At 39.4% G+C, this 25,857-nt stretch overlaps 1 protein-coding gene across 5 annotated transcripts in view; it reads left to right on the top strand.

The window, feature by feature from the left end:
• MPPED1 (metallophosphoesterase domain containing 1) overlaps window positions 1–25,857 on the top strand; it is a 63,846-nt gene that overhangs the window by 10,852 nt on the left and 27,137 nt on the right. For all 5 annotated transcript variants that reach the window (XM_042050863.1, XM_042050864.1, XM_042050867.1 and 2 more), the window contains exons 2-4: window positions 2,724–2,986; window positions 7,956–8,137; window positions 20,763–20,988. In XM_042050863.1, the coding sequence (XP_041906797.1) occupies window positions 2,835–2,986; window positions 7,956–8,137; window positions 20,763–20,988 (560 nt within the window). In that variant the 5' untranslated portion in view covers window positions 2,724–2,834. The remainder of the gene's footprint in view (window positions 1–2,723; window positions 2,987–7,955; window positions 8,138–20,762; window positions 20,989–25,857) is intronic.

The following is a 25,857-nucleotide window of genomic DNA, read 5'->3' as shown; positions in this document are numbered from 1 at the left end:
CTTTCCCCTTTCCCCTTTCCCCTTTCCCCTTTCCCCTTTCCCCTTCCCCTTCCCCTTCCCCTTCCCCTTCCCTCTTTTTCTTCCCCTTCCCTCTTCTTCTTTCCCTGTCTTGTCTTTATGGCTTCTATGTGTCCAGGGTTGGCAGCGAGTGGCTGTCACTGAGCAGAAGGCTCAATATGCTGTTGTGTATCTTTTTTTTCCCCTTCCATTTTTTTTTACATCAAGGGAAATAGGTTGTCTTCCCATTTTTCACCTGTGTATAGAGTGTACTTTCTGCTGACTGCCCATGGCTGCCATTCTCTCAGTCTGGCCTAATGGTGTGATTCACACACTTTCCCGTGTGCAAGGGTTGATTCCCTGCTTAAAAGATCTCTTCAGCACTAAAGGATGCGTCGAGTGGTGTACTGGATGTGTTTCTGTTCACAAACAAATTCTGTTCACTCAAATTGTCTTTTGAGTTAGATTGTGCTAGTAATTGTTATTCCACTTGTTCAGAAAGAGGAAGAGAGCCAAAGAGTGGGTATGGGGGTACATCCACATTTATCTGCTGATTCTGCAGCAGATTTGACATCTGACTTATAAATTGTAAAGGACAGGACCCAAAGAGGAGGCTGACAGAAGCTGTTTCCTCAGCTGCTGTGGGCTCCTGAGAACTTCCTAAGGCTAAAGGGAGATTCTAGGTCCCTAAGGCAGTGCCTTAACTCCTTCATAACCCCAGTTCAGTTGTAGGTAAAGTGGGCATAATCCCTGAATTGTAAAAAAAAGGCTGTGTTTTTCAGGTAGTTCGAAATCCTTATGTAGAGATGTGGAATCATAAATTATTTCTCTTACTGGAGAATATTTCTAGAGGTCACCAGTTCTAATAGTTTCTTTCAAACAGAAGTAGGTTCACGTAGAACAGTTTGCCCCCCGTAAAATCTCTGACCTTGACTATTGAAACTTCTTTACAAATGCATCATTTAATACAGGAAGCTCCTTAGGGAAGGTTCTTCACATCTGCTGTCATAATTTCTTATTTCCTAAATGCAGCAATTTATACTTGATTATTCTTACAAGGATCATGCCTCCCTTCCCTCCCCCTGCTCTGGCACATTCCTTTGTGCTGCTGCTTCTTCTGTAGCCTGAACGCAGCATCTGAGAGTGTTTGAAATCCCAAATTTTCTTTGTTGTTATTCTAGCATTTCCTTACCACTCTGTTCTAGGGGAGGGCATGCAGGAATCTGCTCCTTTATTCTGAGGCTGTTTTGCTGTGGCTTGTTAGTGACAGCAAGTTGTCATCATCTTACAGCCATTCAGCCAGTAACAAAAACCAAGCTGAATCTTTCATTTTGGCTTCCTGAGAACAAGATTTCCCCAAACAAAAATACCCTGCCACTTCTTGGAGCACTTAACATCTGTGGTAGTTAAGCAGAGGGCTGCAGCCCAGATTTTTAAAGATGCTTAGGTGCTTGACTGCCACTAAACTGAATTGGACCTAAGTACTTGTACATAACTTTAAATATTTGAGTGACTGTGAAGGTCTCCCTCATCCATCACTCTCAACAGTGATCCATTCAGAATGGCAGAAAGGCACATCAGCATGGCCACCGAAAATACTTCTAGCCCTGCTCTCCAAAACTCTGCATATTACGTGAATTGCTGCATTCTAGCGTGGCTATTCATGAAATACGTCTTTGAATCAGATTGCTTGTATTCCCTAGAAGAAAAGAGTCCCTGCTTGCATGAAAGTCAATATTTAAGTCAGACAACTTTTAAAAAGGATGCAAAGTTATACTGTAAAAATACCCACCTTTATAGCTTATAATCCATTTTTTATTAAAACTGGGAAATAAGAGTAAAATTCACATTTAAATTACTTTCTGCTGTTTCTAGGGGATACTCTTTGCATTCCGGTTGGTTTCACTTTGTTCTTCCCCTACCCATTTTCAGTACTGCTGTTCTAGACTTGCATAGCCTTCGGGGAAAAATTTATTCCCAAACATAAAACCTGTATGGATTTTACATTTTTTAATATTTAGTAACATTTAACTGTGTGTTAGCCTTGGAATCATGCTGTTTTCCTGTGAATCTAGAATGCTGGGCTAGTACTGACTGAAAAGTGTTTGAAGAGGGGAGCTCTTCATATTTGTGTCCTTCACTCAAGGAGTTGTGTCCTCCTCAAGGAGTTCTTTCAGTGACAATGTAAAACCAGGATCAAGTGCATGGAAAGCCATTCACTCTTCTGTTGATGTAAAGAACAGGCATTCGCAATGCTTCTCTGTAATAAATGTCACAGAGTCCGGGAAAATTTAGTTAAACTAGTTCTTGTTCAATTAACTTGCATTGGAGTTGTGCATAGTCATGTATTCAGTTTCAGGTTTGGTGGGGGTTTTTTGAGGGAGGATGGGGAATAAAAGTTCATCAGTTCTATGAAAAAAAAGAAAGTAAATGACTGTGTTGGAAAAACATTATGATTTGATGTGGCTTTCTGAATGACTGTCTTGTCTTTTGGGTTTGGATTAAAAGTCTGAAATACTTGAGCAAGTTGCCCCTATGTTCTGTAGCAAGTTTACTTTCATGACGTGCTTCCCACCCCTTACCCATGAGGTCACTGAGCTGGAAAGGTTTGCGATGGGTTCTTTGAGCAGTCGGTCTTTGTCCCTCCGTCGTCACCTCGTATTAAAGCAAATTCCAAGCAGATGAAGTGTCCGACAGTCATGCTGCATCTCTCCAATCTGCCCTAGGTGTTTGGAAGGGGAGTGTGCTGGTTGGGTCGGGGGCTGTCATGGTGCTCGCCCCTGGAGCAGGAAGATAGCAGAAATGGTGGCCTGAGGGCGCCGGCCCCGCGCGCAGACATGGCCTTCGCCCAGTCCCACATCATGGCAGCCAGGAGGCACCAGCACAGCCGGCTCATCATCGAGGTGGATGAGTACAGCTCCAACCCCACACAGGCTTTCACGTTCTACAACATTAACCAGGGACGCTTCCAGCCCCCACATGTGCAAATGTAAGTATTATAGTTTTGTTATTGCTCTAGCACAGCCTTCGGAATGGTTATTGCCTTGTCGATGTGGTATTTGATGGACCAGTCAAAAAGAATTCAAAGAACACTGTTTTGCTGCTTTCTAATAATAATTACTATAATGACACAAAATCAGTCCATTTGAAAAGTACTTTGTTAAAAGATGGGAGAAAGATTTCTTTACTGGTGTAAGTGTAATGCATAGTACTTACGTATTAAAAAGAGAAATAAAAAACAAGCAGTGGCAATAAAACACGAGATGCTACAAGGATGATACTTTCTGCAATCTTATAATGTTTGTTTGCTTTGTGCACTTGCATATTGATGTACAGAGCTGCTGAAAATACCAAGCCTGGATCTGTACAGCACACATTCTGTTTGGTTGGTTATATTACAGCTGCATACAAAGGAAAAATCATATCAATACGTAAAATACTGTGGGCACCCATCCGACAACTTACTTTCCTACCAATGTGCTTAAAATGCCAAGTGCTTAAAGAGTAATTAAAATAATGTGTTTGTTTCTGACTTCTTATATAATGACAACATCAGTAAAATTAACTGCTCTAGATGATTTACTTGTAACGTAAAGTGGAGAATTATAATTACGAAATGAAATCTGCCATAAAGTTTAAAGCCAGAAGGAAGAGCAAAACACTAAAGCTATTACAAATAAATTAAGTATAAAATTCTACTGTAAAATATTTTTATAGGGAATAAAAATGTCTGCACCATTTTATTGTGTTTATTAAAGAGAGAAGCAGCCTTATCTTTAGATCAGATGGCTGGTTTTCCTTTTTTAAAAGGGAACCCTTCTCCTTTAGAAAGACTGAACAAATAGCCACCTAGTTTACTTTTTTGGTATTTAATATGATTTGATAACTTAAAAACATAGGTCATGATGTCTGCAGTTAAAAAACTCAGCACTTGTGACTGGTTGAATGTTGTATGTCTATTTAGTGAACACTTCTTCGGTATAAATTAGATTATATAAAAAAAATCTGATGACTAACACGTATATCAAGATGGTGAGCAAACACTGAGTTTTTGGGGGCAGTGTATTATGGTCTGTGTTGGGGTTTTTTAGATCCTACTGAAATGCAAACAGTAAAATGAGTTGAGTGTTAACACTGGGAAACATCTTTTGTTTATAGAGCTGGCAAATGGTAGAAAAAGTACAAACAAACAAATGTGGGTTCAGAAATACTTTTACAAATGAAAATGCCAAATGCAGGTTGCCTGATTTGTTGAGGCTTAGCTATTCTTTGTGGATATTCAGACAGCTCCTGGGCACTCAGGAATTTGTTTCCTGGTCTTAAAAGCTGAGTGTGTTTTACTGGGCTGAAAACAAGTTATTTATTAGTATTCACTTGGTTCTCAACAATATGCTGTTTAAACTTCTAACCAGCAAGAAATCATGTTACTGGAGGCTTAGGCAGTCAACTACATGATAGAAACCCAGCACCCAAGCAAGTACTTGAAAATAAGCTATCCCTAGAAAATAGTTCCTCAGAAGAGTTTAGCAATCTCTCATGAATGCTTAATACTATTGAAGAAGCTTGTGCAAATAGAAAAACAGGCCAAATCAATTGAAACATGTACCACAATCTGACCTATGCTTTCTCTTTGTACAGAAATAGTAAATAATGTTTCTGAATACCAGCAGGATTGCTTTTTCTTTTTTCTACCAGTGAATAGAATAGTAACAAAGAAAGGAAAAGTAGACGCAAAAAGGGTGACAAAAGCACCTTTTATTCACATGTTTGTTGTGGGTGAAATCTTAGCCCTGCTTCTGTGCGTGCAAGTTTTGTCCTTAACTTCAGGGAGGTGAAGTCTTTGTGCATGGTTCAAAATACCTCCATTAGTGATGTCGCAGGCAATCATAAACATTTCACGTAGACCTGTTAACATCTGAACTCACAGTAAACTACTGTAACCATGCAGGGGGAGGGTTGTGTGCTTCTTTTCTTCTGGATTCAGTCTTGCAGCTCTTCCTTGGTCCTCTGTGCAGGTTTGGATTTCGTATTTCACATTTTAGCTCCCAGAGCATGCTGACAGCCCTTCCTAGATCTGTTGTAGTCCAGCATCCCTGTGCTTGTGAGATGACTGGGTTGCCTCTGACAAGAAGGGGGGTAAATTCTGCCAGTGTTTTCAAGTCCATCAGTCATTTCTGGAAAGTGCCTGTCTCGCTCCTTCATGAACTACTGAAATCTAGCGTATAAACGAACCTCCAGAAGTGTTTTTGCTCTGAGATGTTCCAACTTTGCTTTTCAGTTTCTCTGCAAGTTTTCCTACTGATCTAAAGAAAAACAAAAGCATTTGCACAAAAATAATCAGCAGATCTGTATTCCTCTGCTCGTGCTGCAAGCTGTGCATTGGGTGTTGGTGTGACAGCTGCTGTGGGAATGCGTTACACAAGAATATGGGGATTGAGCCTTCAGAAATTATTTCCAGTAATAAAACTTAGATGTGTTTGCGAAACTTGACATATGCTTTTACCTATATATGGTCTCAGTGTGTGCATATCACTTCAACATGAGAAATCTGCATCTCATTTATTTGTTTTTTTTTTTTTTTTGTACTGATGCACTTTTCCCACGAAAATTCTCTGGCCAGAATTTAAAAGTTACACATACCTCAGCAACCAGGAAAATGCTGTCCACACCTTCCCCATCCCCATCCAAAGCATGTGCATTATGTGCTGCTTGGGGTTGCCATGGTAAGTGTGCATTTCACATAGCTTCCTATGTGAAATGCACACTACTCCCTAACACCCAGCTTACTGCTGTGCTGAGCTTTAAAAGATTTCTGAAGGAGAAGCAGTACCTGCCTTAAAGGCTACCCTACCACAAAAAGTAGTATTTTAGACCAGTCCATATCCTTATATTTGCCAAGGTAGTATCCATGATTTAAAGCTGGCTTAGTAATGCCATCTGTAACTCACATTGGGAAGTGTTGGGCAGGGAGAGCAATAATTCAGTTTACTGGACTGATGTTTAATCCTTTTAGCTTGAACATCTACAGTGATAGTCAAGGTCAGCCCCTCACCGTTTTTATCCGACCATCCTGGTTAACTGTGTGAACTGACTGCGTTGTCCTTCACACAGCTCCCACCTGAGGGCAAACCCTCACTGCCCAGTCTAAACTCCACCATTCACCACCCACATTCCTTTGCACCCCCGCTGCCTCCCCTAGAGCTCATCCTGTGCAGCTCTCTCCTCCAAAACAGAGGCATTTTTAACATCTCAACCCTTTTCCCTTATCTGCTCTTCTCCATGTGCCCTACTTGAGGTGTTTCCAGCTGCTTGGAGTCCACTGCACTCTTTGCCACCCAAGTTTTGGAGTTCCCACTACATCCTTGCTTACATATGCCCCTGGCATGTCATTCATCAGGTAGGATGTGATCACAGCTGGGTTTACTCCTCAGCTCATATTTAGCTACTTTCTGCTCAAAACCTGGAACTTCAGAAAGACAACTATAAGGTCTTTGTGCTAAAAGGCTGCTCCTCCAGTTTTGCTGTAAAAAACCCAATATTTCTTCTTCCTATATGGGAAAGATGGGTACAAAATAATTGGTTCATACTCTGGTGACATTGTAGAAAATGCTAAGACCTTTTTCTGTATTTAACAAGGTTTCAATGTTTTAGGTTTGTTCCTCATCCTCTCACTAATCCTGTGAGGTTGTCAAAACCACCTCAGTTTATCTGCCTATAAATTTAATAGAATTTTTTGACACAGAGAAAAGATTAAGTGATTAAAGATTATCTTATGTCTTCTTATGTCTTTTAAGCAATAAAATGATTTTTGAAAATTTACCTAGTAAACAGAAGTAATATTATTAATAGCAGAGATCTCTATATTTTTTTTTCCTGGGTTTGTTTATGTAAAAGTAAGCTCCTGAATTGAAGCACAACCAGCAAGGGACAGAAATACGTACTGTGTACTGCATCAGTGAACAAAACTAATTTTATTTGTCCTTTCAAAAGAAATGTTGTAAAAATAAAATAGTTCATAACAATTCTGTATATCTCTCTGGTTTCTAGTGACACAAATATAACTCTTGCATCTCTACCTTTTTGATTTTATTCCAGCAGAATTCCCTAACTGGAGTAGCAGATACAGTATAGCTGCATATAGATTTGCTTCTGTGTATTCAAACAAAATATGGATTCAGGTTAAAAAGATTGATTTGAAAATAAGTATTCCTCCTATAGCAGAGAGGTGTTCTCTGATTTCCTCTTTTAAATTAAAAGTGAACCTCATCAAACTGGGTCAGATCTTTTCGTTTCCTCAGTTTTGAATGTAGAGATTGGGTTCTGAACAATGCAGCCTCACCCCTCACAGCATCTGATTTCATTTAGTGTAATTAAGCCCAGAAAGTTGTCACTTTGTCCTGACAATAGTCAGGCTTTAACGTACATTTACAGCTGTTAGGAGAGTTTTTATGTTGCTTTACATTAACACACTGAAACATATCTCCAAAATGTGTTAATTAAATTTGCTGGAATTGAGTTACTTGCAGAAAAGAAGTTATAATTAGAAAAAAAAATGCATTTAAATGCATTTATGTATCTGAAGTAAATCTTTTCCCTGTGTACAGTGTAATCATATTTAAACAATGAAATGGGGTAGTATTATTCCTTTGAAACTGGCAATGCCTTTGATTTATTTGTAAGTATTTGTGTCAGAGTTACTGCCATAGTCCAATCTCTTTTCCTTAATCTCTTTAAATTAATCTATCTACCCAACAAATACTGAAAATGTTGTGATGCAAACATCAAGATCTTTTACACCTCCCATTAGTGTTAGGTTTGTTTTAATAAATCCTTCCATCAGGCAGATTTAGAAGTCTGTGGAAGCTTTTGTAAAGGTAAAAAGCAGTATTAGAATTGCAAAGCAGACACTAAGAAGTACGTAAATACTTTATAACCTTGTTATGATGCATTTCCTGCAGGGTTGATCCGGTGCCCCATGACGCTCCCAAGCCTCCAGGATATACACGATTTGTCTGTATTTCTGATACTCACTCAAGAACTGATCCCATCCAAATGCCATATGGAGATGTGTTAATACATGCTGGTGATTTTACTGAGCTGGGACTTCCTAGTGAAGTAAAAAAATTCAACGAGTGGCTAGGTAGGTATTGAATTCTGTGTGGATTTGAAAGTAAATTTGTTTACTGATCGTGTCTGCCCCTTCTGCCTCCCAGTTAAAAACCTCCACGCACTCAGAAATCATGAATATTAATTTGACTTTTAAATTTGAATGGCAGTGAGCGGGAATCAGAGTCTTTTTTTTTCTTAGTTTTGAAAAATATTTTTGCATTTTTCCAACTGAGCAAATAGGATTTGTGAGACTATTCATCTGTTCTGCCTTCACACTCTCAAGTATACATTAAGCAACTTCTTGGTGATAGCAACAATTGAAGTCAGGAGGCCTTTAATGATTTACATAAAATCTCTTCCATACATTGTTACAGCTTTGCTGCCTCCCCAAAAAAGTTGTTGTGACTGAAAACATTTGTCTGTTTAACCCCAGAGGGCTCATAGGTTTGGGGTTTTTTTATATCTGAGGCTCAGCTGCGCCACAGAGATGAATTCTAAACAAAGCAAACCGTGTGTGCCTGTGGTTGCTGCCTTGGATGTAGCAGACCAGATGTAGATGCCTTCTGTAGGCAACTGTTGGCATTGGTAACTGAAATTCTGTTCCACTGGGCAAGAGAGTGATGATTTACATGTGCTTCTGCAATGTTTTGTATATGCTAAAAAAAAAAAAAAAGACACTGAAAATTGGAAAGCATGCACTGTATCCAGACAAAACCCCTCATCAGTGCTGTTCCTGCAGCATTGCAGATACCTTAATTTAGAATAAAAGTGGCTTCTGGATTCTGAGACTTCATTAACAAAAAAAAAAGGTGAGAGGGAATGAAGGAGTTGGAGAGGGAAAGGACACAGTTTAAGGGTAACGGATTTCAAGTTTTTATGTTGATTTTCTTTCTTGTAGTTGATATTTTTGCATTTTTTTCCTGCCTTTTTTTTTCTTTTTTTTTTTTTTTTCCCCTTTTTTTTTTTCTACATATTGCAGCATTCCACACTAGGACAGCACAAAGCAGACAGATGCATGTAGGCTGAAATGGAATTTAAAAAGGAAAGTCAGGACTTCACAATTTAAACAAATATTTACAAGCAAATAATTATCAGCAAGGCTGATAAATATTTATTTGAGCTCAGGAACCCAATAACATGCCCCACATGGAACAATTGTTTTGTTCTGTGACTCTGAAGTTAGGAACAGCATGTGGAAGTAATAAATTGATATAGAGCTATCAACTCTGTCTCTGCACCCAAATGGAACAGGTTGGTTATAAAACAGCAAGTTTTGACCCTATTTTGTAGGTCTCTGCCATGTATTATAGTAATGTGCTGAAAATAGCATTTACAAATTATTCAAACCATATGGTTACCCCTTCTAAATAATCCTGATTTTATTTATCTGCTGGTGTGGGAAGAGAAGTGCTTTGGGATATTGCTGGTGAGCAAGGATGGGGCTGTGCACATTGCTTGCTGCACAGTTTTTGTCTCTGGTTCTCCATCTGCCTCCCTGCTGGTCACAGCTGTACACTGTTCTGAAGATGTCTGTAAGCTGAAATCCTCTCAGAATGGTAGGGAGATTTCCCAAGGCATTTCTGTGATGTTCTCTTCATCATTTTTATTCCAAAAAAAAGGGCTTAATTTTCTGACTTTTCAGGCATGCTTCCAATTTCATGGTAGCGTGCGCTTGGGAAAAGGTGATCTTGGTGGTTCGAGTTATATTTTTGCAAGAACATCTTTGAGATACAGAAGGTTAGCAAGTTAAAAGGTTTTTGTTTCGTTTCTTGGCAATTTAAAATACAGATTTAACTTAAATTTTAAATATTTTTTTTGTTTGTTTTAAATGAACAGTTTACCAGCTCTTGAATATCTTAAGTGTTTGCAAAATCTGCAGTAAGTGGGAGAATGGTTAAAAGCGTTCCTGTTGAGAAGGAATTTCAGAAGGTTTTGCTGGTTGTCCATTTTTTTGTGAAGACATTAGTCTCCAACAGTTTTGATTTTTCTAGATAGCTGCTTCCAGTACCTTCCATAATTTTGCAGCTCCACAGCCAACCCAACCTTCTTCTTCCTTAATATTTTACTGGTTTCTTGAGAAAGTAACTGACAGACTCTGGCACCGACTTTTCCTCCACTGACATCCTTCCTTGCTGCTGCCAGATTTCCCTGTTTATTCCTTCATGCACAGGGCTTGCTTTCCCACTTATTTTGTTCTTTGTCTAATCCATGTCTGCTGCTGTCATTAGATTACAACTTTGTTTATGCCTTGCAGTAAACACTAGGTTTGATACACCTTCCCTTGATCTCAGCTCCCCCCCAAGCACGAGTTACAAATCCTCCTCCTGCTTTTGCTCCATGTCTTCATGTGCAGCGTTGATGCCTACCTTTCGGTTTTCTGCTCTGCCATACCCTCTTGTGTCTGTGCCACTCTGGTCTATCTCTGTTTCATCTCTCCAGATGAACTTGCCCTTCAGCAAGTCCAGATTTTATCTTTGCGCTTTATGTAAAACTCCTGTGCGTGTCTGATGGAAAATTTATTTTACATTACCATCATTAACTTCCATGGGCCTTATGGTTCTATCAAGCACATGCTCAAGTGTTGTGCTAATAGAGGCACATTGGCTGCATGAGTCATCCCCTAAAATCTGTTCTCTTTTTCTGACTGTCCGTGGGTACCCAGCAAGGCCGGTACCAGCTCAGATGATGCTGCTCACGATCCCAGTATTGTCCCTGCCTGGGGCTGGCAGCCCAGGTGCTCTGTTTTGGCTGCCCTTTAGTCACCAAATTTTATACTTGTGACCCCTAAAGTCCTCTACTTCATTTCAGTTTGTTTTTTCTGGTAATTAATTGTTTTGTCTCTATGACAAAAAGACAAAAATGTGTCTTTTTCTCTAAGCCCTTTCTGAGGGAGAGAGTTGAGGTTTCACTAGGGCTGGGTTGATGTTTAGCTCTGTGGAAGAGTTAAAATGTTGGTGATCACTGGATGTATTTATTTTCTCAGCCTTCTCTGGTAGGCAGTCCAGGATTACTTTTAATTTTTAATTTTTAATTATTAAAATTATTATTTTTTAGATAGATTTTTCTTCTCTGAGTTTTTTAATTGCCTTTTGGATCTGTGCAAAGTTTGAGCACAGACACAGTTTTGCATCAGAGTTCCAGAATATGATAGGGGTGGTGTGGTGAACTGTGCTTATTCTGAACCTGTCATCCACTAGTTTGATTTGGTATTTCCTAATACTGGAAGAGGCAAGTGAACAATTTATCATTCTTTATTCTGCTTCAGAATTTTTAGGTTCTTTCCATATCTTCCCTTAGGATATTTTCAGGCTGAAGATTGTACAGAAGTCCTTAAATGCCTTTGATCATCTGTGTCACTCTTTGTACCTCTTTGTTCCACATCCTTTTAAAAAGAGTGAGACCAGAACTGCACATGTTCTGAGAACACTACAGATTTATTCCCTGGCATAATGAAATTTCCTAGCTCTCCTTTCCTTTCTGGTGTTGTGGATTACTCTGTTTTTAACAGAACAATGAGATGGCATTTTCACAGAATTTCCTAATACAATTCTATGAACTCTTTCCTGAATGGTAATACCTAGTTCAGAAGCCATCACTGCATCTGTAGTTTGTGTAGTTTTCTCCAGTACTTGAATTATTCTGCATAAATTTATGTTCAGTTTCATCGGTCCTCTTATTGCCCAGTCATGAAATATCATGATGTATTTTGCAGGTGAGATTTCTATTTTGCTGATGTTTTTCAGAGTAACTTGGAAAATTGAAGGAAAAGGAGAAGAATAGTCAGTTTACAAAGCATACAAATGGTGCCAACCTGCTCATTGCTCTCCCTTTTCTTTTTTCTGAACTGACCCTTCTCCTGTTATCATATTTCAACTATTTCCTTTTTTTAGCTAGTTTGTTCTCTTACTGTATTTTTCTTCCAAATTTAAAAACTCAGTTTTGGAAAATCAGAAAAAAACGAAGTACAAGGTATGTTTTATGGTAGGACTGAACAGAACTTTCTGATAATTTATAAGAATGCATGGTGTGACTTCAAACATGTGCTAATTTTCCAGCATGTTCAGGGGATTTTAATGACAACACTGCAAACAGACAAAAATAATCTGCAGCTTTTTCATTATTTTTGTTTTTTTTATTTATTCCCTTATTCCCTACCTGCATATCAATCAAATCTGTTGTAGGACAAATACAAAGATGCATGCCCTGCCTTAGTACACTTGTCAAATACTGACTCCAAAACCATCTCTATTTTTTATCTCCCATATTGTTGGCACTGGAAATTGCCTGCTTGGCTCAGTTACTCATGTAATTCCCTTTGCTCAAGCCTGTAATATCATTTCCAAATTGTGTATGCTCCAGGACCCACTGTCACTTTGAGCTTGTGGGTTACTTTCCTGGAAATTTAACTAAATAGCTGATCTGTGGTATAAGCTGCAACACGTACTTCCATCTTTTCTCTGAGAATTCTCTTCTGTGCATGGATTGGAAAGATTACTTAAACTATCACATTTTATAATGTATATGGTTTCAGTGTGTTTGCTTGAGATTTTCCAATTTCTAAGACAGAGTTTCTATTTGAGATTCAAGTTCAAGGTAAATTGGAAATAAAAAAAATAGAAAGTGACTTGGACTTGTAGTGGAAAACAATAATTAGCTCTTCAGAGTATTTTCCTGGAAATGTTATTACATGCATGTTGTACACACACAAACACAGACACACAGACACAAAAAAAGGATTACATTATTTGACATGCACTTCAGGAACTGACCTAGGCAAATTCAGCATGAAGGATATATTTTTATTTCAGACCAAAAGATATTTTAGAGTGAAGATGCCTACCAAGTGTAGTAACTATCATTACTAGAGTTAGCTGTTTCTAGAATTTGATTGTATTTGATCTAATCCTGTAGTATTAGATTCTGTAGACAGAATCAGATATTTGTCAATAAATATAATCTCTACTTTTAAGTTCTTGATAAAAGATCTTCAGAAAAACTTGTGGTCACTAGGCTTAGCTTTACTTTTGCTTTGCAAAATGATGGTAATTATTTTTCTTCCTCTCTTAACAGGTATATTTTTAAGTTCAGTAATACATTTAAAACAGATTAAAATCATGTTGAAGATGAAAAAAATCAGCTTCAGAGCAGCAAAAGGAATTAGATTTTATATATTGTAGCCATGCCATTTTGACCATCGGTAATTACACTATTTTAATGTTAATGTAGAAACCCCTTGAAAGAAGTATTTAAGCACTAATTATCTATTTACAGAAGAATGGCTTTGGAAATGCAGTAAAAAACATTGAGCTGTGTAGGGATTTAGAACAGATGTCAATTTTAAAAGACTGGGCATACTAAAAAATAAGTGTTGGTTTTTCTTGCCTTTCTTAAATGTATAGTGGCTCGGATGCATTTGTACATCCAAGGCTCAGACACAGAAAAGTGCACTACAACACCCTCTCCCAGTATTTCTCCAGTTCTGGCAAGTTAGGATGTCCTAGGAGCTCCAGAATATTAAAATGGCTTTTGTGAGTCTCAGCATCAATATTTGTTGCATCTCTGTATTGGGCAGATGATCCAAAGCAACTGTTTTCTATGTACACCTCCTGTGCCAGTGGTGAGAAGCTGTAGAGGTGATGGGTGCTAAAGCATTGTTCCTTTAATTCCTCCTTTCAAACACGTGTGCTTCTGGGGTATTTCTTGTACTAATACTGAGCTTGCCTCTTTCCACTAATGCATTGGAAAGTAGCCAAACTTCAGGGTTCTGGGTCTGTGGTTTCATAAATACTGAGACCCCCCCTGACCCCTCAAATGAGCAAGTGAATAAAAATACCCAGTCTTATCCCAGACTAGCAGACAAAGGTAGGTTTAGGAAGGCAGTGTGGCCCAGAAGTGAACAACCACAGAACTGGAAAGATCTGGGATGTGATTCTGTGAACTGTCATTGCCTCTGGCAGAGATATTTGAAAGAGCCTGAGGAAGACAGGCAACCAAATTCTAGTTAGTCATCTTCAGATTTGACAGCCTCTTTATTGTTCCCCCTTGTGAAATTGTGAAAATGATGCTTGATCCACCTACCACATGAATGTGTTGGAGGATTAATTATTCTCAGCACAGCACTTTGAACACCTATTGTGCAGCACTGTACACAAACATTAAACATGGTTATTAGTGCTGTGCACCTCGTACGCTGACATGACACACGGCTCTTTGTAGTCTTCCCTTCCAGAAGGTGACAAGTGGGAGATGCTGAAAGCGCCTCCGTGGGATCTGAAGATCTGAATAGGAATCTGTATCAGTGTGCACAGAGATCCATGTAGGAAGTGTAAAACGTTTTTTAATTGTTACTTTTTAACTCAGTTTTCCCAGCTCCTTCCCTTTCGTGGACCCCAGATACAAGCTGTAACCAAAACTAGATTATTTCAGGGGGCAGAAAAGCTGTGGTAGGAATTTATGTCCTCAGAAAATTTAAGACTATAACTATCCCAGGAAGTAAAAAAAAACCCAACAACTTATGCAAACGGACCCTGTGACTTACATAGTTGGTGGCTTTCGAGCCATCAAGTGCCATAATCTAAGGGGACACATTAAAGGAAGGTTCAGTTGAGGCAGACATTGCAGTCGTGCAATTTTGTAGACATCTCTTACAGACCCCAGGTGACCAGAAGGTGCAGATCCACGTAACCTTTTGTCTTGACTCACTGCAGCTACTCTAATGGCCTAGTTATGCATTGGGCTGGTTCTGCATAATTACAGGGTAATTAAATAAACTGAGCTAAAAGGAAGCCACTTTTCCTTTAGAAGTAATTTTGACCAATTTTTACATGTGTGTGGGTGTCTATAAAACACCACAGTATATCAAAGAGTCTAAGTTGGATTATTATCAGGTGGTTTTTTAGTTTGATTTGCCTTTGTCTATTTTAAGGAATCCTGTTTTACCAACGTGAGCAGTGTTTTATGTGTTTGCTGTTCTAATGTTTGGTATAATTACTGGCTTTTTCAATGCAAGAATGGCTAGAGCTGGAAGGTTACAGATGACTTCGGAGGGAGTGTTCATTTACAGTATTATTCCAGATTACACACCATACAAAAAGTATGTTAATGTGAGTTTCCCAGACATCAGCCTCAGTGTTTAAACACAGAACTGTCAAAAAGATGCTAAAAAGCAATCTGAGACAGTTATGCAGTCTTTCCACTATATCACTCACTGCTGTATTCTAAAAGGTTGAAATGAGAGGGAAGAAGCATTAAGTGGGCACTTACATGATTGTCACTTCTTTTAATGAATACTAAAAATTCTGCTCAGTACAATACCAGGAGAGAAGCAAAGCACATCTGCCTGTACAAGTTTGCATTTAGCTTGGCAAAGTTGGGAGTTGATAACAACTGTGAGCTTCAGAGGAGGTCCAAGGTTGATAAAGATGCCTCACTTGGTACAAGGGGAGCCTGGTGTATGGACATCATGAATTTGCTTTTGGATTATTTGCAGTGTTGATCTGGTTTACTGGGTTGCTGATAGAACAGGATGAGCCCTTAAGCACACAGAATCCCATTTTGAACAAGCTCAGCTGCAGAGAAATAGCAAACAGACAATGTTGCTCAGCAGGCTGCATTATCAAGCCTGTAGTTCAAGCAATGGTTCCCCAGCACTTCAAGTTATTTTGTGAAAATTATGTTCGCCATAAAAAGAACCTACTGGAGTTTGGAAGTTAAAAATTGCCACAATAATTTTGTAATTGGTGCATAAACATGCAAAAATTAGATGTTCGGTTGATTTTCTTAATTAGTAATCTGCAGTAATGAAAGGAATAAACAAAGATGTTCCTAGCTAAAGAATATATATATTCCCATACATATTCTATTACCAGAACTGCTGTCACATTCTTATACTGAACAAATGAAAGCAAAGAAACTTTCTGAGAAAGGTTTGTTGTAACCTGACAAAAACTCCACAGATGAAGTGAAGAAGTCAGTAAGATGATAATACATCTGGCTATATATGAGTTAAATATGATATCCTGAGCTTGTTGATAGTAAAATAATCTCAAATAACAAGAAATTACATTGATGGAGGAAATTTGGGGCTGAGTTTTTTGTGTGATGAGTTATTCTGGGAGCAGAGCCACAGCTGCCTGACTTCTTGGATCTTGTCTTGTAGACCTGCTGTGGGTTCAAGTAGCCTCATTCCTTTGAAACCTCTCCTTCAGACTGGTCATTAATCACCTTGGGCACCTTCAGGAAATTCAAGGGGACATAATTACCTTTGGGGTCTTTATATAGTAAATGGCTTTTGAATCTGTTGGGCAGTTTCAGACAGATATGGAGTGACAAGCATACAGAAGTCTAAAGCATTGTACTTCTACAAGTTCCATGTTTTCCCTAAGAAAAAAGATACCTTTTGCAAAAATTGCTAAATTAAGGGGAAGATAATATGTCTCCAGCATTTTACTGCATATAAGGGGAGATTATAAAACAGAAAGGGGAAAATAAGGCAGGAAAGATGAAGAGCCATGTAGCTGAGAAGAAGGAAAAGGACAGGAGAAATCTCCCCCGTTAAGATAGAGGCTGACAGAGTGGATGGTGGCTTGGAGCCCCATTCCAAATTGGCAGAAGGCAAAAGTTGAACATGGCCTGGAAGAGAAAGCTCTGAAGCCCAGGGCTGAATCTGAGCCAGTGTGTTTCTGACAGGATTTTGATTTGTAAATGTTTGATTCCAAATCCAAATAGGATGAAGTGGATAGAGGTTGGTTACGGAGGAAAATAATTTTAGTTTCTTGCAAGTTAAACATGATAAGAGGAAAAAAACTCAACCCTTACTTTAGGGAAAAAAAAAGTGAAATTTTGCCTAGAAATGAAATTTTTATTCACCCCAAAATAATTTAAATGGACATTTTGCTTCATTTTGTTTCCTTGGTAATGTCAGAAAGACTGTGCGAATTTCCAAATATATCCCATTCCATCCAAGTGGTATTTTAATACAGAAAAATATTTAGGTAAAAGTTTTCCAACCGATTCTAGTTGCAGTTTATGTCCAGATTAGAGGCATATTTTAGCAGAATCTTCTCAGGTGCCAAGAACAGAAGGATCCCTGGACTTTGGACAAAAACACTTGCCTTGTTTTGGCTGGTCAAGAGAAGAGATCAGAGAAAAAAATGTAACTTCCCCCAAATTAATAAATTAATAACTTTTTTTCTTTTTTTTCCAATTTACATCTTTGACTCCCGTAGCATATGTTCTTGCATGTGTTTCTTGGCACTCCTGAAGGGCAGATCTGTTTCTTACATGCTTCCTGCCTTAGTTTTTTTCTGGGGAATTAATTTTGTCCTGGATATGTGTGCAGAATTCCTGTGACAGCCATAAATTTTCTTTAATATCATTGTATACACAGAGCTTCTGTATTAATAACAAGTTTGCTACCTGCCCACCAGCAAAGCCATATGCTAGCATCAAATGTTAATTGGTTATCAGTTGGGGATTTAGTCCTACTCATCTGCTAGACAGATAGGATGAGAAACTTACACCAGAGTTAATGGAACTTACTCTCTAGTCCTGTTAAATTGCCTGTCTGACATAGATTTTTTTCCCATTACAATCACAACACAAAATGAGGTTTTGATTTCTTTTAGCATTGCAGGCTCTTTAAAATTCTGGTTTGTCTTCCAGTGTTGATTGACAGGGATGTAGAGAATCAGGCAGAATGGAGGGACCTCTGGAGTGCATTGAGTCCAGCCTCCTCCTCAAAGCAGGCGTAGTTAGAGACCAGAACCTTGGCCTGGTGAACTTTGATTGCCTTCAAGGGAGGAGATTTCCCACTGTTCAGGGCACTTATTTCCATTTTTTACCATCCTCACGGTAAAATTCTTTCCTTGTAGGATGTTCCCACTTGTGTCTGTTACTGCACCTCTGAGAAGAACTTGCTCTTGTGTTTTTCCTGAGCTCAGGTGGTTGCAGACCAGCAGTAGGGTCTGCTCTGCATCTTCTCTGAGTCTGAACAGCCTCAGATCTCAGTCTCTCCCCTTGTCCCAACCACCTTGGCAGTTTTCTGATGGACTTGCCTCAGTTTCTCAGTAGTTTTCCTGTCACTGAAGAGCCCAGGATGGGACACCACGCTCCAGAGGAGGTCTCACAAGGAGGAGAAAGATCACTCTTTGTTCAGCTGGTTCCACTGGTGATTAACACAGCCAGGGTGCCACAGCCACAAAGATTCACTGCAGAGTCTTGAGTGAAGTTACTCCATCCTGGGTGGAGGTGTGGGAATAACTGATGAACCTGGAAGCATTTGAATTATCTGCAATCAAGAGCTGTTGAGATAAAAAATGGAAAAGTGTTCTAGGGTTATGCATAGGAACACAGCCATACAACAGCTCTTAGATTATGTGCTCTTGGGGATGTCCTGCTCCTAGCCAAGGAAGCCAGGGCTACAAATCCTGCAGAAATCTGTTCCTTACACATAACTTCACAACAGCAGTGCCTAGGCAGGAACAAGGTTTCAAAGGTTTATACCTAAGTCTGACTTTGTACTTCAAGAGCACTCAGAGTAAAAAGCAAAGCACAGTCTAAAGTCTTCCAAGGAACAAAGTTTGAACAAAATATTGCTAAATCTATGAACAAGCAGCAGAAAATACCCTGTTAGTAAAAAAATTAAGGTTTAAAGGGTAAAGAGTATAGTTGAGGAGACAAAGAAAAGGAAATAGTTTTACCATAGCCTGGTGTGGAATGAAAGAAAAAAAACAAACAACTGAGCTGCATACTCATCAAAACCACAGTTGTTAATTGAAAAGCTGACAGACCTGTAACTACTGCAGTGCTTGTGGCCGCCACTATAATAAATGTAACTGTACATTTAGAGTAATTTGCTAATTTGCCTAAGTAACACCCACAGACAGCAACATGACATAAATACATTAGTGGAAGCAACAACTATAACCAGCTCATACAGGTTCTTGGCTGCTAGATGGATGGATCAGATGAGCTGGAAAAGATTTACCAAACAGAACAGAAATGGAGTTGGTAACAATATTGTGGCATACAGGATTTCTTTATTCCTTTAAGGCCTGAAGATGCCCCTACATATTGCAGCACATAAATAACATTTTTAACTTGTGTGTGTATATGTGCACACACCTGGAAAGCTTTTAGAGATGGAGTACACATCTGCAAAATGCCAAGTGCTTCAGAAGCATAATAAAGAAGTCTTTCAGGTAAATCATTGAATCTTCAATATTTAACATGTAATTATAAATATCTGAGAAGGGTTTTTATTAAATATTCTAAAGACACATATATATTTGGTCCATAGGAAAGAGTGGAACCTGTACCATCAGCTTCCCTAATACAGGTGTTACAAGTGTCTGAAACTCTTATTTCAGAATCACCCACGTCTTCATTTGGCAAAGTTCGGTGCTGTGTCATCTCCCTTGGGCTAGCACTGCTGTGTCTTCTGTTTCCATAGCTCTGAATCACACTGTTGCATTTTATTCTGAAGTCCTACTCATGCCAACTTTTGCCATTGCATATTAACTGGTTTTTTGCATTCTCTAAATAGCCCGCCTCCAGGTTAAACTTGGGCCATTGCTAAGGATTTTTATGTTATCAACAATGCATTTCTAAAATTAAAACCCCACAAGATTGCTGTTATGCAAGGTGGGTTTAATTTTCAATGAAATATTTCTTTCTGGTCCCAATCGCCTGATCGTCTTCATCCTGATACAAATTAACAGTGCAGAAACAAAGCTAATGAATGCAGTTTTGCCCGGTTTCTGTCTTTGTTTCCTCCCAGATGTGCTTAGAAGGTTTGTGCTGAGCTCTTTGAGACAGGAGATGCCAGCTCTCAGGGGCAGAATCCAGTGAATAACCAAATGTGGAGTCAGGTGGAAAGTTTCTGTTTCAGTGCTGCTCTCAGGAAGAGCCCACGTGTGTGGGCATATATATTCTTGCCTTCATCAGGAGGTTGTTCTAAGGTTTTTCACTAAATAGGGGTTGTAAAATATTCTTGAACATGAGTCACTTTAAATTATAGTCCATGGAGCTAAGGGAGTCACTGAGAAAATGGAGCAGGAAAAAAACCATGGGATAGAGGCAAATGGTGAGATTTCACTGTGGGATGTGGATTTTTGACAGCCAGACTGAATCCCTGCCTTGCTTGAAGGCTTGATATTAATGTCAGGGCAGAGACCCCTCTGGCTGACCCAAGTTCTGAGTGTTAGACCTCGTCAGTACAGGCTGACAAAGACCCCAGCTCTGGGAGAAGAGAGCTGACATGATTTTATGAAGCATTACGGCTGATCTTCTTTGAACCCTAATTTCTGTCAAAGAGTTATCATCACTGTCACAGTAAATGATACTTGCAGCACAAATGGCAATTAACTAGAAGTAAATAGTAGAGCAGAAGTCTGCAGACTGGTTTTTAAGGTTGATGAGTTGAAAGTAATTTCAACACATTAATGCTAAGCATGCTAAATCATAGTGTGCCATGAAAAAGACAGTAATGTCATTTACCTGAAATCAGCAGGAATTACAATAACATGTAGTAGGGGTAGGCTCGATTGTTTCAAATATGTGAGCATATTACAGGAATCGATAACACTTTGTCTATCTGTTTGCTTTTATCAGATTTTCCATAAAACAAGTAATTTGTTTGTTTTTCACTGTTTTAGGTAGCCTGCCCTATGAATACAAGATTGTGATAGCAGGAAATCATGAATTGACCTTTGACCAGGAATTCATGGCTGACTTAATCAAGCAGGACTTTTACTATTTCCCCTCTGTTTCTAAGCTGAAGCCAGAGAGCTATGAAAATGTACAGTCTCTTCTAACAAACTGCATCTATCTTCAAGACTCTGAAGTGACGGTGAGGGGATTCAGAATATATGGCTCCCCTTGGTAAGCAGGTTTTTAAGCATACATAAAAAAAATATTGTTGATTGCTATCACATCAGCCATTTTGTCTGCACCAGCTGTATTTGGATTGCTGTGTTAGGAAGAAAAGTAACACTCACTTTGATAAAGTTTTTATATTTTCTTGTAATGAATCATTCCTGTGACAAAATAATGTACTGTACTGTGGGTATGGTCAACCAAATAATGATGGGGAAAAAGATGGTGTGCTCTTCATACTCTCAGCCAGGAGCAGCTGTTTAACAGTCCATGTAGGGGGCTTTTGTGTCATAAAATATGTTTTCTATACTTGGTGAGTTTATCTAATTACAGGTTAATTTTGTTGCAAGGGTAATTCTTCTGACAATTTCTATCCTGCAGATAATATTTGAGGTTCATTAGTGTATACAGTATCATTTAACTCAGCAAGCTTATTTCAGCATCTGTGAAGGTCTTTTATTTCATATCCCTCAGAATCTTACTTTCTTTTATAAAGTAATAGATTTCCCCAAGGTCTAGCTGAGCTTCTAAACTAAAGTCAACAAATCAGTGGCATCTTAAGATTTCATAGACTTTGCTCTACTGTACAGTGAACACTTAGAACTCCTTGACAGTATTGGAGGCAGATGGACTTTGGCTTCCTGACTTCCACCCAGGACCTTGTATGTGCTACTTCTGTGTCTCTTACTGATGTCACATTGCTGTTTATTATTTCTGCCGATGGGCCTGTAAATTGGGTCTTTCACGAGCATTCCATACATGTTTAAAATAAGTAAAAATGTATTTTAAAAGGCAGGTTTTTGAGGGAATCTATTCTTCCTTTTAAAATCGTGTCAGGCTGAAATGTAGCAAACAAGTTGTCAAACCTGATGCATATACCCCAGTGTGAATTTTTGGTGTGAATAAACTGTGAAATCTCTTGGATTTTTTTTTTTTAATGAAAATTAGCTTTTTCCCATTTGGTTACTTGAGATGGGTGTTAATTTTGTCTAAGCTTATTCTACATTTGTCTAGATTAGTTTTCCTCTTAAATGCACCCTTCTCTTTCTCCCTTTCAGGCCTCCAGATCTTTCTGGGGTTTTTTTCAACCTACCAACCTACTGTGTTGTAGTTCATCTTCCTCTTGCATGTACAGTGTATGCAGTCAATGTGCAGTTTACTTAATTTTCCAGATTATTTGGGAAGATGTTAGATGGTCTCAGTCCCAATATTAGCTTCTGAGAAATGGAGCTTGGCATCTTTTCCCATTTTGATGTTCAACTGTAAATACTATAATTATGTTCTGTTTACAATATGTCTGGCAACCTCATGTCTTCATTGCAGTGTTCATAACCAGGCACCATATTTCCAGTGTCAGTAATAATTTTCCAGGCAGTGAAGTACCAAAAGTCGCATGGAAGTCTAGAGAAATTAAATTAAAGCAAAACACTATCTATGAAGTAGCACTATGTCGAGGCTAAAGAGAACCATTTGAACTTTCTGTGCATGATTAGATCTGTAAAACCATGGTGAGAAAACCTTTTGTCCACCCGCTAACCCATAAATAATGCTTCTGTAAAATCAGGTCTACCACATTCCCTTTGTGTGCAAACCTTGTCACTCTGCACAAGTTGCCTGAGCTATCTGCCATGACCTATCCTTCAAGGAAAAAGAATGCTTTCCATCTTTTCTGCAACTCTAGGTTATAGCTACACTTCCACACTCCATGTTCCACAGTGTTACTAACTCATCTCCCACCCCCTTATGGTCCAGGATGTTGAGTGTTGCGAGGTCTCCTGAAGATATTTGCTCTCTCCATCTGGGAGAGAGTCTTGATGAAAGTCTTCCAGCCAAACTGGGATTTTTTGCTCACTATTCAGCAGTGCTGAATGAAGTTGCCACGCTGATTGATGACATGTCCAGTGGAAACATCAACAGTAGCAATAGCAGCCTTTCATTAATCTATCAGGGCAGCAGATGCAGAAGTAGCAGAGTCCCATCCGCCAGCCCACCAGTCAGAAAGCTTGGGAAGACAGATTTTGTGAGGGTTTAACTAGCTGCTGCTAGATTTCAGGCTGTAGTACACTCCTGTGCCTACAGAGCACTACTGTTTGGCATTTCTGTTTCTATACTTTGTTTGCCCTAAAAGGAGATGTTTGTCGTCACCTCTCTGGCAATCAATCTCAGTTTCTTTCTACATCATAGTAATGTGATCTCTAAAAAGAACAGAAATCTGCTGAACTTTACATGGTGAATCTTTTTTTTGACCTTCCCTTATCAAGCTAGTCCTTTAGAAAATATTTATGACCATAGTCAAGACTGTCCATTAGAAAATACTTATGAACATAGTCAGGACTTCAAAATTTAAAGTTCTTTAAGATCTCAAAACTCAATAAGAAAGTTAAATTTAATGCAGTTGCTAGTTGAGTATCATAAAATAATTTTCTTTTTCTGCTTTGAAAATATGCACCTAGACTTTCCATTTCTAGTTACAGCACTGACCTTCCGTCTTACATCACCCTTTGTAGAAATAATTAGAAGCTAGAGATATCCCTCATTCATAAAACAGGTTAATCAATAGTCACAAAGTACTTTGAGAACACTGGAGTAAGGTCTGAGTGAAAGCCAAGCAGCATTAACTTAGTGTTTAGTGCCTGTAGACATCTGCATTTTTATATATAACCTGTACACATAAGATTTTACTTCTATTTAAAATGCTTTAGTTGCATATTAGACCATGAAAGCTTGATTGGTTTGCATAACATGCCAGTCTCTAAGGTCTTTTAAATATGTACCACTTGTGTGCAGTTAAATATTTTTAATAGCGCTTGGTATTTTTTCCTCTATTGTTATCTAAAACTAAGTGGTTATTTTTAATTGTACAGAACAAATGGGACAGTGTTTTGTCTCAGAAGCCAATGCTGTAACTCTCCTGGGCTCCAAGGGCAAGAATTCAAGTGCTAGATTGAGCCTCTACTCACAAAGGAAAATATAACTGTCTTAATTGTTAATTACACAGGTATTATCATTGAGCAGGGAGCAGCCATTTTGAAATGCAACATGCAATGCACAAAAGCAGCTGCTTAGGAATTAGTACTTGCAACACCCTTATCTTGGACCATGGATTAGCACCATAAATGATAAGGAGGAGAAGTATGAAAACATTAGAAGCCTAACGGGAAACTTGGGAATACTGAGATATTAAAATGTGTCCAGAGCAATGCTGAATGCAAAGGGTGGCTCTGTTCGGCCTAGGGCATGATGCTTCTCGCAGTGCACCATACAGGGCTGGCTGCCAGATCTGGATGAGCAGGGCATTGGTAAGAATGCAATGTGCTTCACAGAATCCCAGGATGGGTCAGGCTGGAAGGGACCACAGTGGCTCATCTGGTCCCACCTCCCTGCTCCAGCAGGGCCATCCCAGAGCACACAGCACAGGATTGTGTCCAGAGGGGTCTGGAATATCCCCAGTGAGGAGACTCCACACCCTCTCTGGTCTCTGTTCAGGGCTCAGTCACTGCCCAGGGAAGAAGTTCTGCCTCCTGTCCAGGTGGAACTTCAGGGCATCAGTCCCTGCCCGTTCCTCTGGTGCCATGGCTGGGCCCCCCGGAGCAGAGCCTGGGCCCTGCTCGGAGCCCTCCCTGCACACAGGGACACCCAGGGCTGAGGGCCCCTCTCAGCTGGGGCTCCTCTCCAGGCTGGACAGCCCCAGCTCCCTCAGCCTTTCCCTGTCAGGGATGCTCCAGGCCCTAAATCATCTCCTCAGCCTCTGCTGGCCCCGCTCCAGGAGCTCCCTGTCCCTCCTGTCCTGAGGAGCCCAGGACTGGACACAGCACTGCAGCTGTGCCTCCCAGGGCTGGGCAGAGGGGCAGGATCACTCCCTGACCTGCTGGCAATGGTCTTCCTGATGCACTTCCTTCCTTCCACACAGCCCAGATGCTGGGAACTGTTGGATCTTCTTCATTATAAAGCCTGGACACCCTGATTTTTTTTTTGGAAAAACAAGTCACAGAAGGATGCACTCTGGTTTCATCCCAGCAAAACCCAGGGCATGGACACAACATATTCACAAACCTGGAAACAATCTCATGCAGACAGTAGCCGTAGTTGCAGTGAATGTAAAAGAGAAGACTTTAGTTCCTCAATAACATTTACTGTAAAGTGGAAAGCTTCTGGTTAAAAAGTACTTTTAAACAACCTTTTTGTTCTGAGCTGTTATGAAGATAGACAAACTGGCAGATAGAATAACCCAAATAATTCTATATAATAATACCATATAATATATTTTGGATGGCTAAGATTTCCTAAGGAAGAAGCCATTTTCTAGAGGGTTTTAATTTATTTTTCAGTAATAAAAAAAAATCATATCATAGAAGTAAAAATATAGCAAGCTGGAACACCGCAGAGGTGGCAGAGAATACATCCTTAGGTGTTTCCAAGACTTGGCTAGACAGTTGTGGCTGGCCAGATCTAGTGGTGCTGAAAGGTAGTGAGCAGTGGTTGGACTGAAGATCTCCAGAAGTCCTTTTTGAGCCATCTTTCCCTGATTCTGTCATTCCCACTGTGGAGCTAGAACTGTGTGTCAGGCAGACACCTGAAATGGGCAGGTATCAACAAAGGCCTTACAATAGGGAGTTTGCTGTTGATATCATACCCACTACAAGCAATAGATGGTCCCAACAGGTGGTTCAGAAGTCAGGAAACTGAGATAACAGTGGAAGTTTGAATGTGGATTTGAAGCAGAAGGTCTTCGTCATCAGACAGGGTTCTGTGTTATCAGACAGGGTATTAACTCTATGATGACATCATTCATGGAACCATACTAATAATTTATTAGTGAGTATTTGAGTTACAGATTTTCAGCCTTCTATTGTAGTTCATCACCTCCCCCCCCCC

This window comes from Corvus kubaryi, unplaced genomic scaffold (genome assembly GCF_017639235.1).
Source record: "Corvus kubaryi isolate FWS band 111438036 unplaced genomic scaffold, C.kubaryi_AGA036_p1.0 74, whole genome shotgun sequence".
In the NCBI taxonomy this organism is placed as follows: domain Eukaryota; kingdom Metazoa; phylum Chordata; class Aves; order Passeriformes; family Corvidae; genus Corvus; species Corvus kubaryi.
This window is presented reverse-complemented; position numbering and strand designations above follow the sequence as displayed.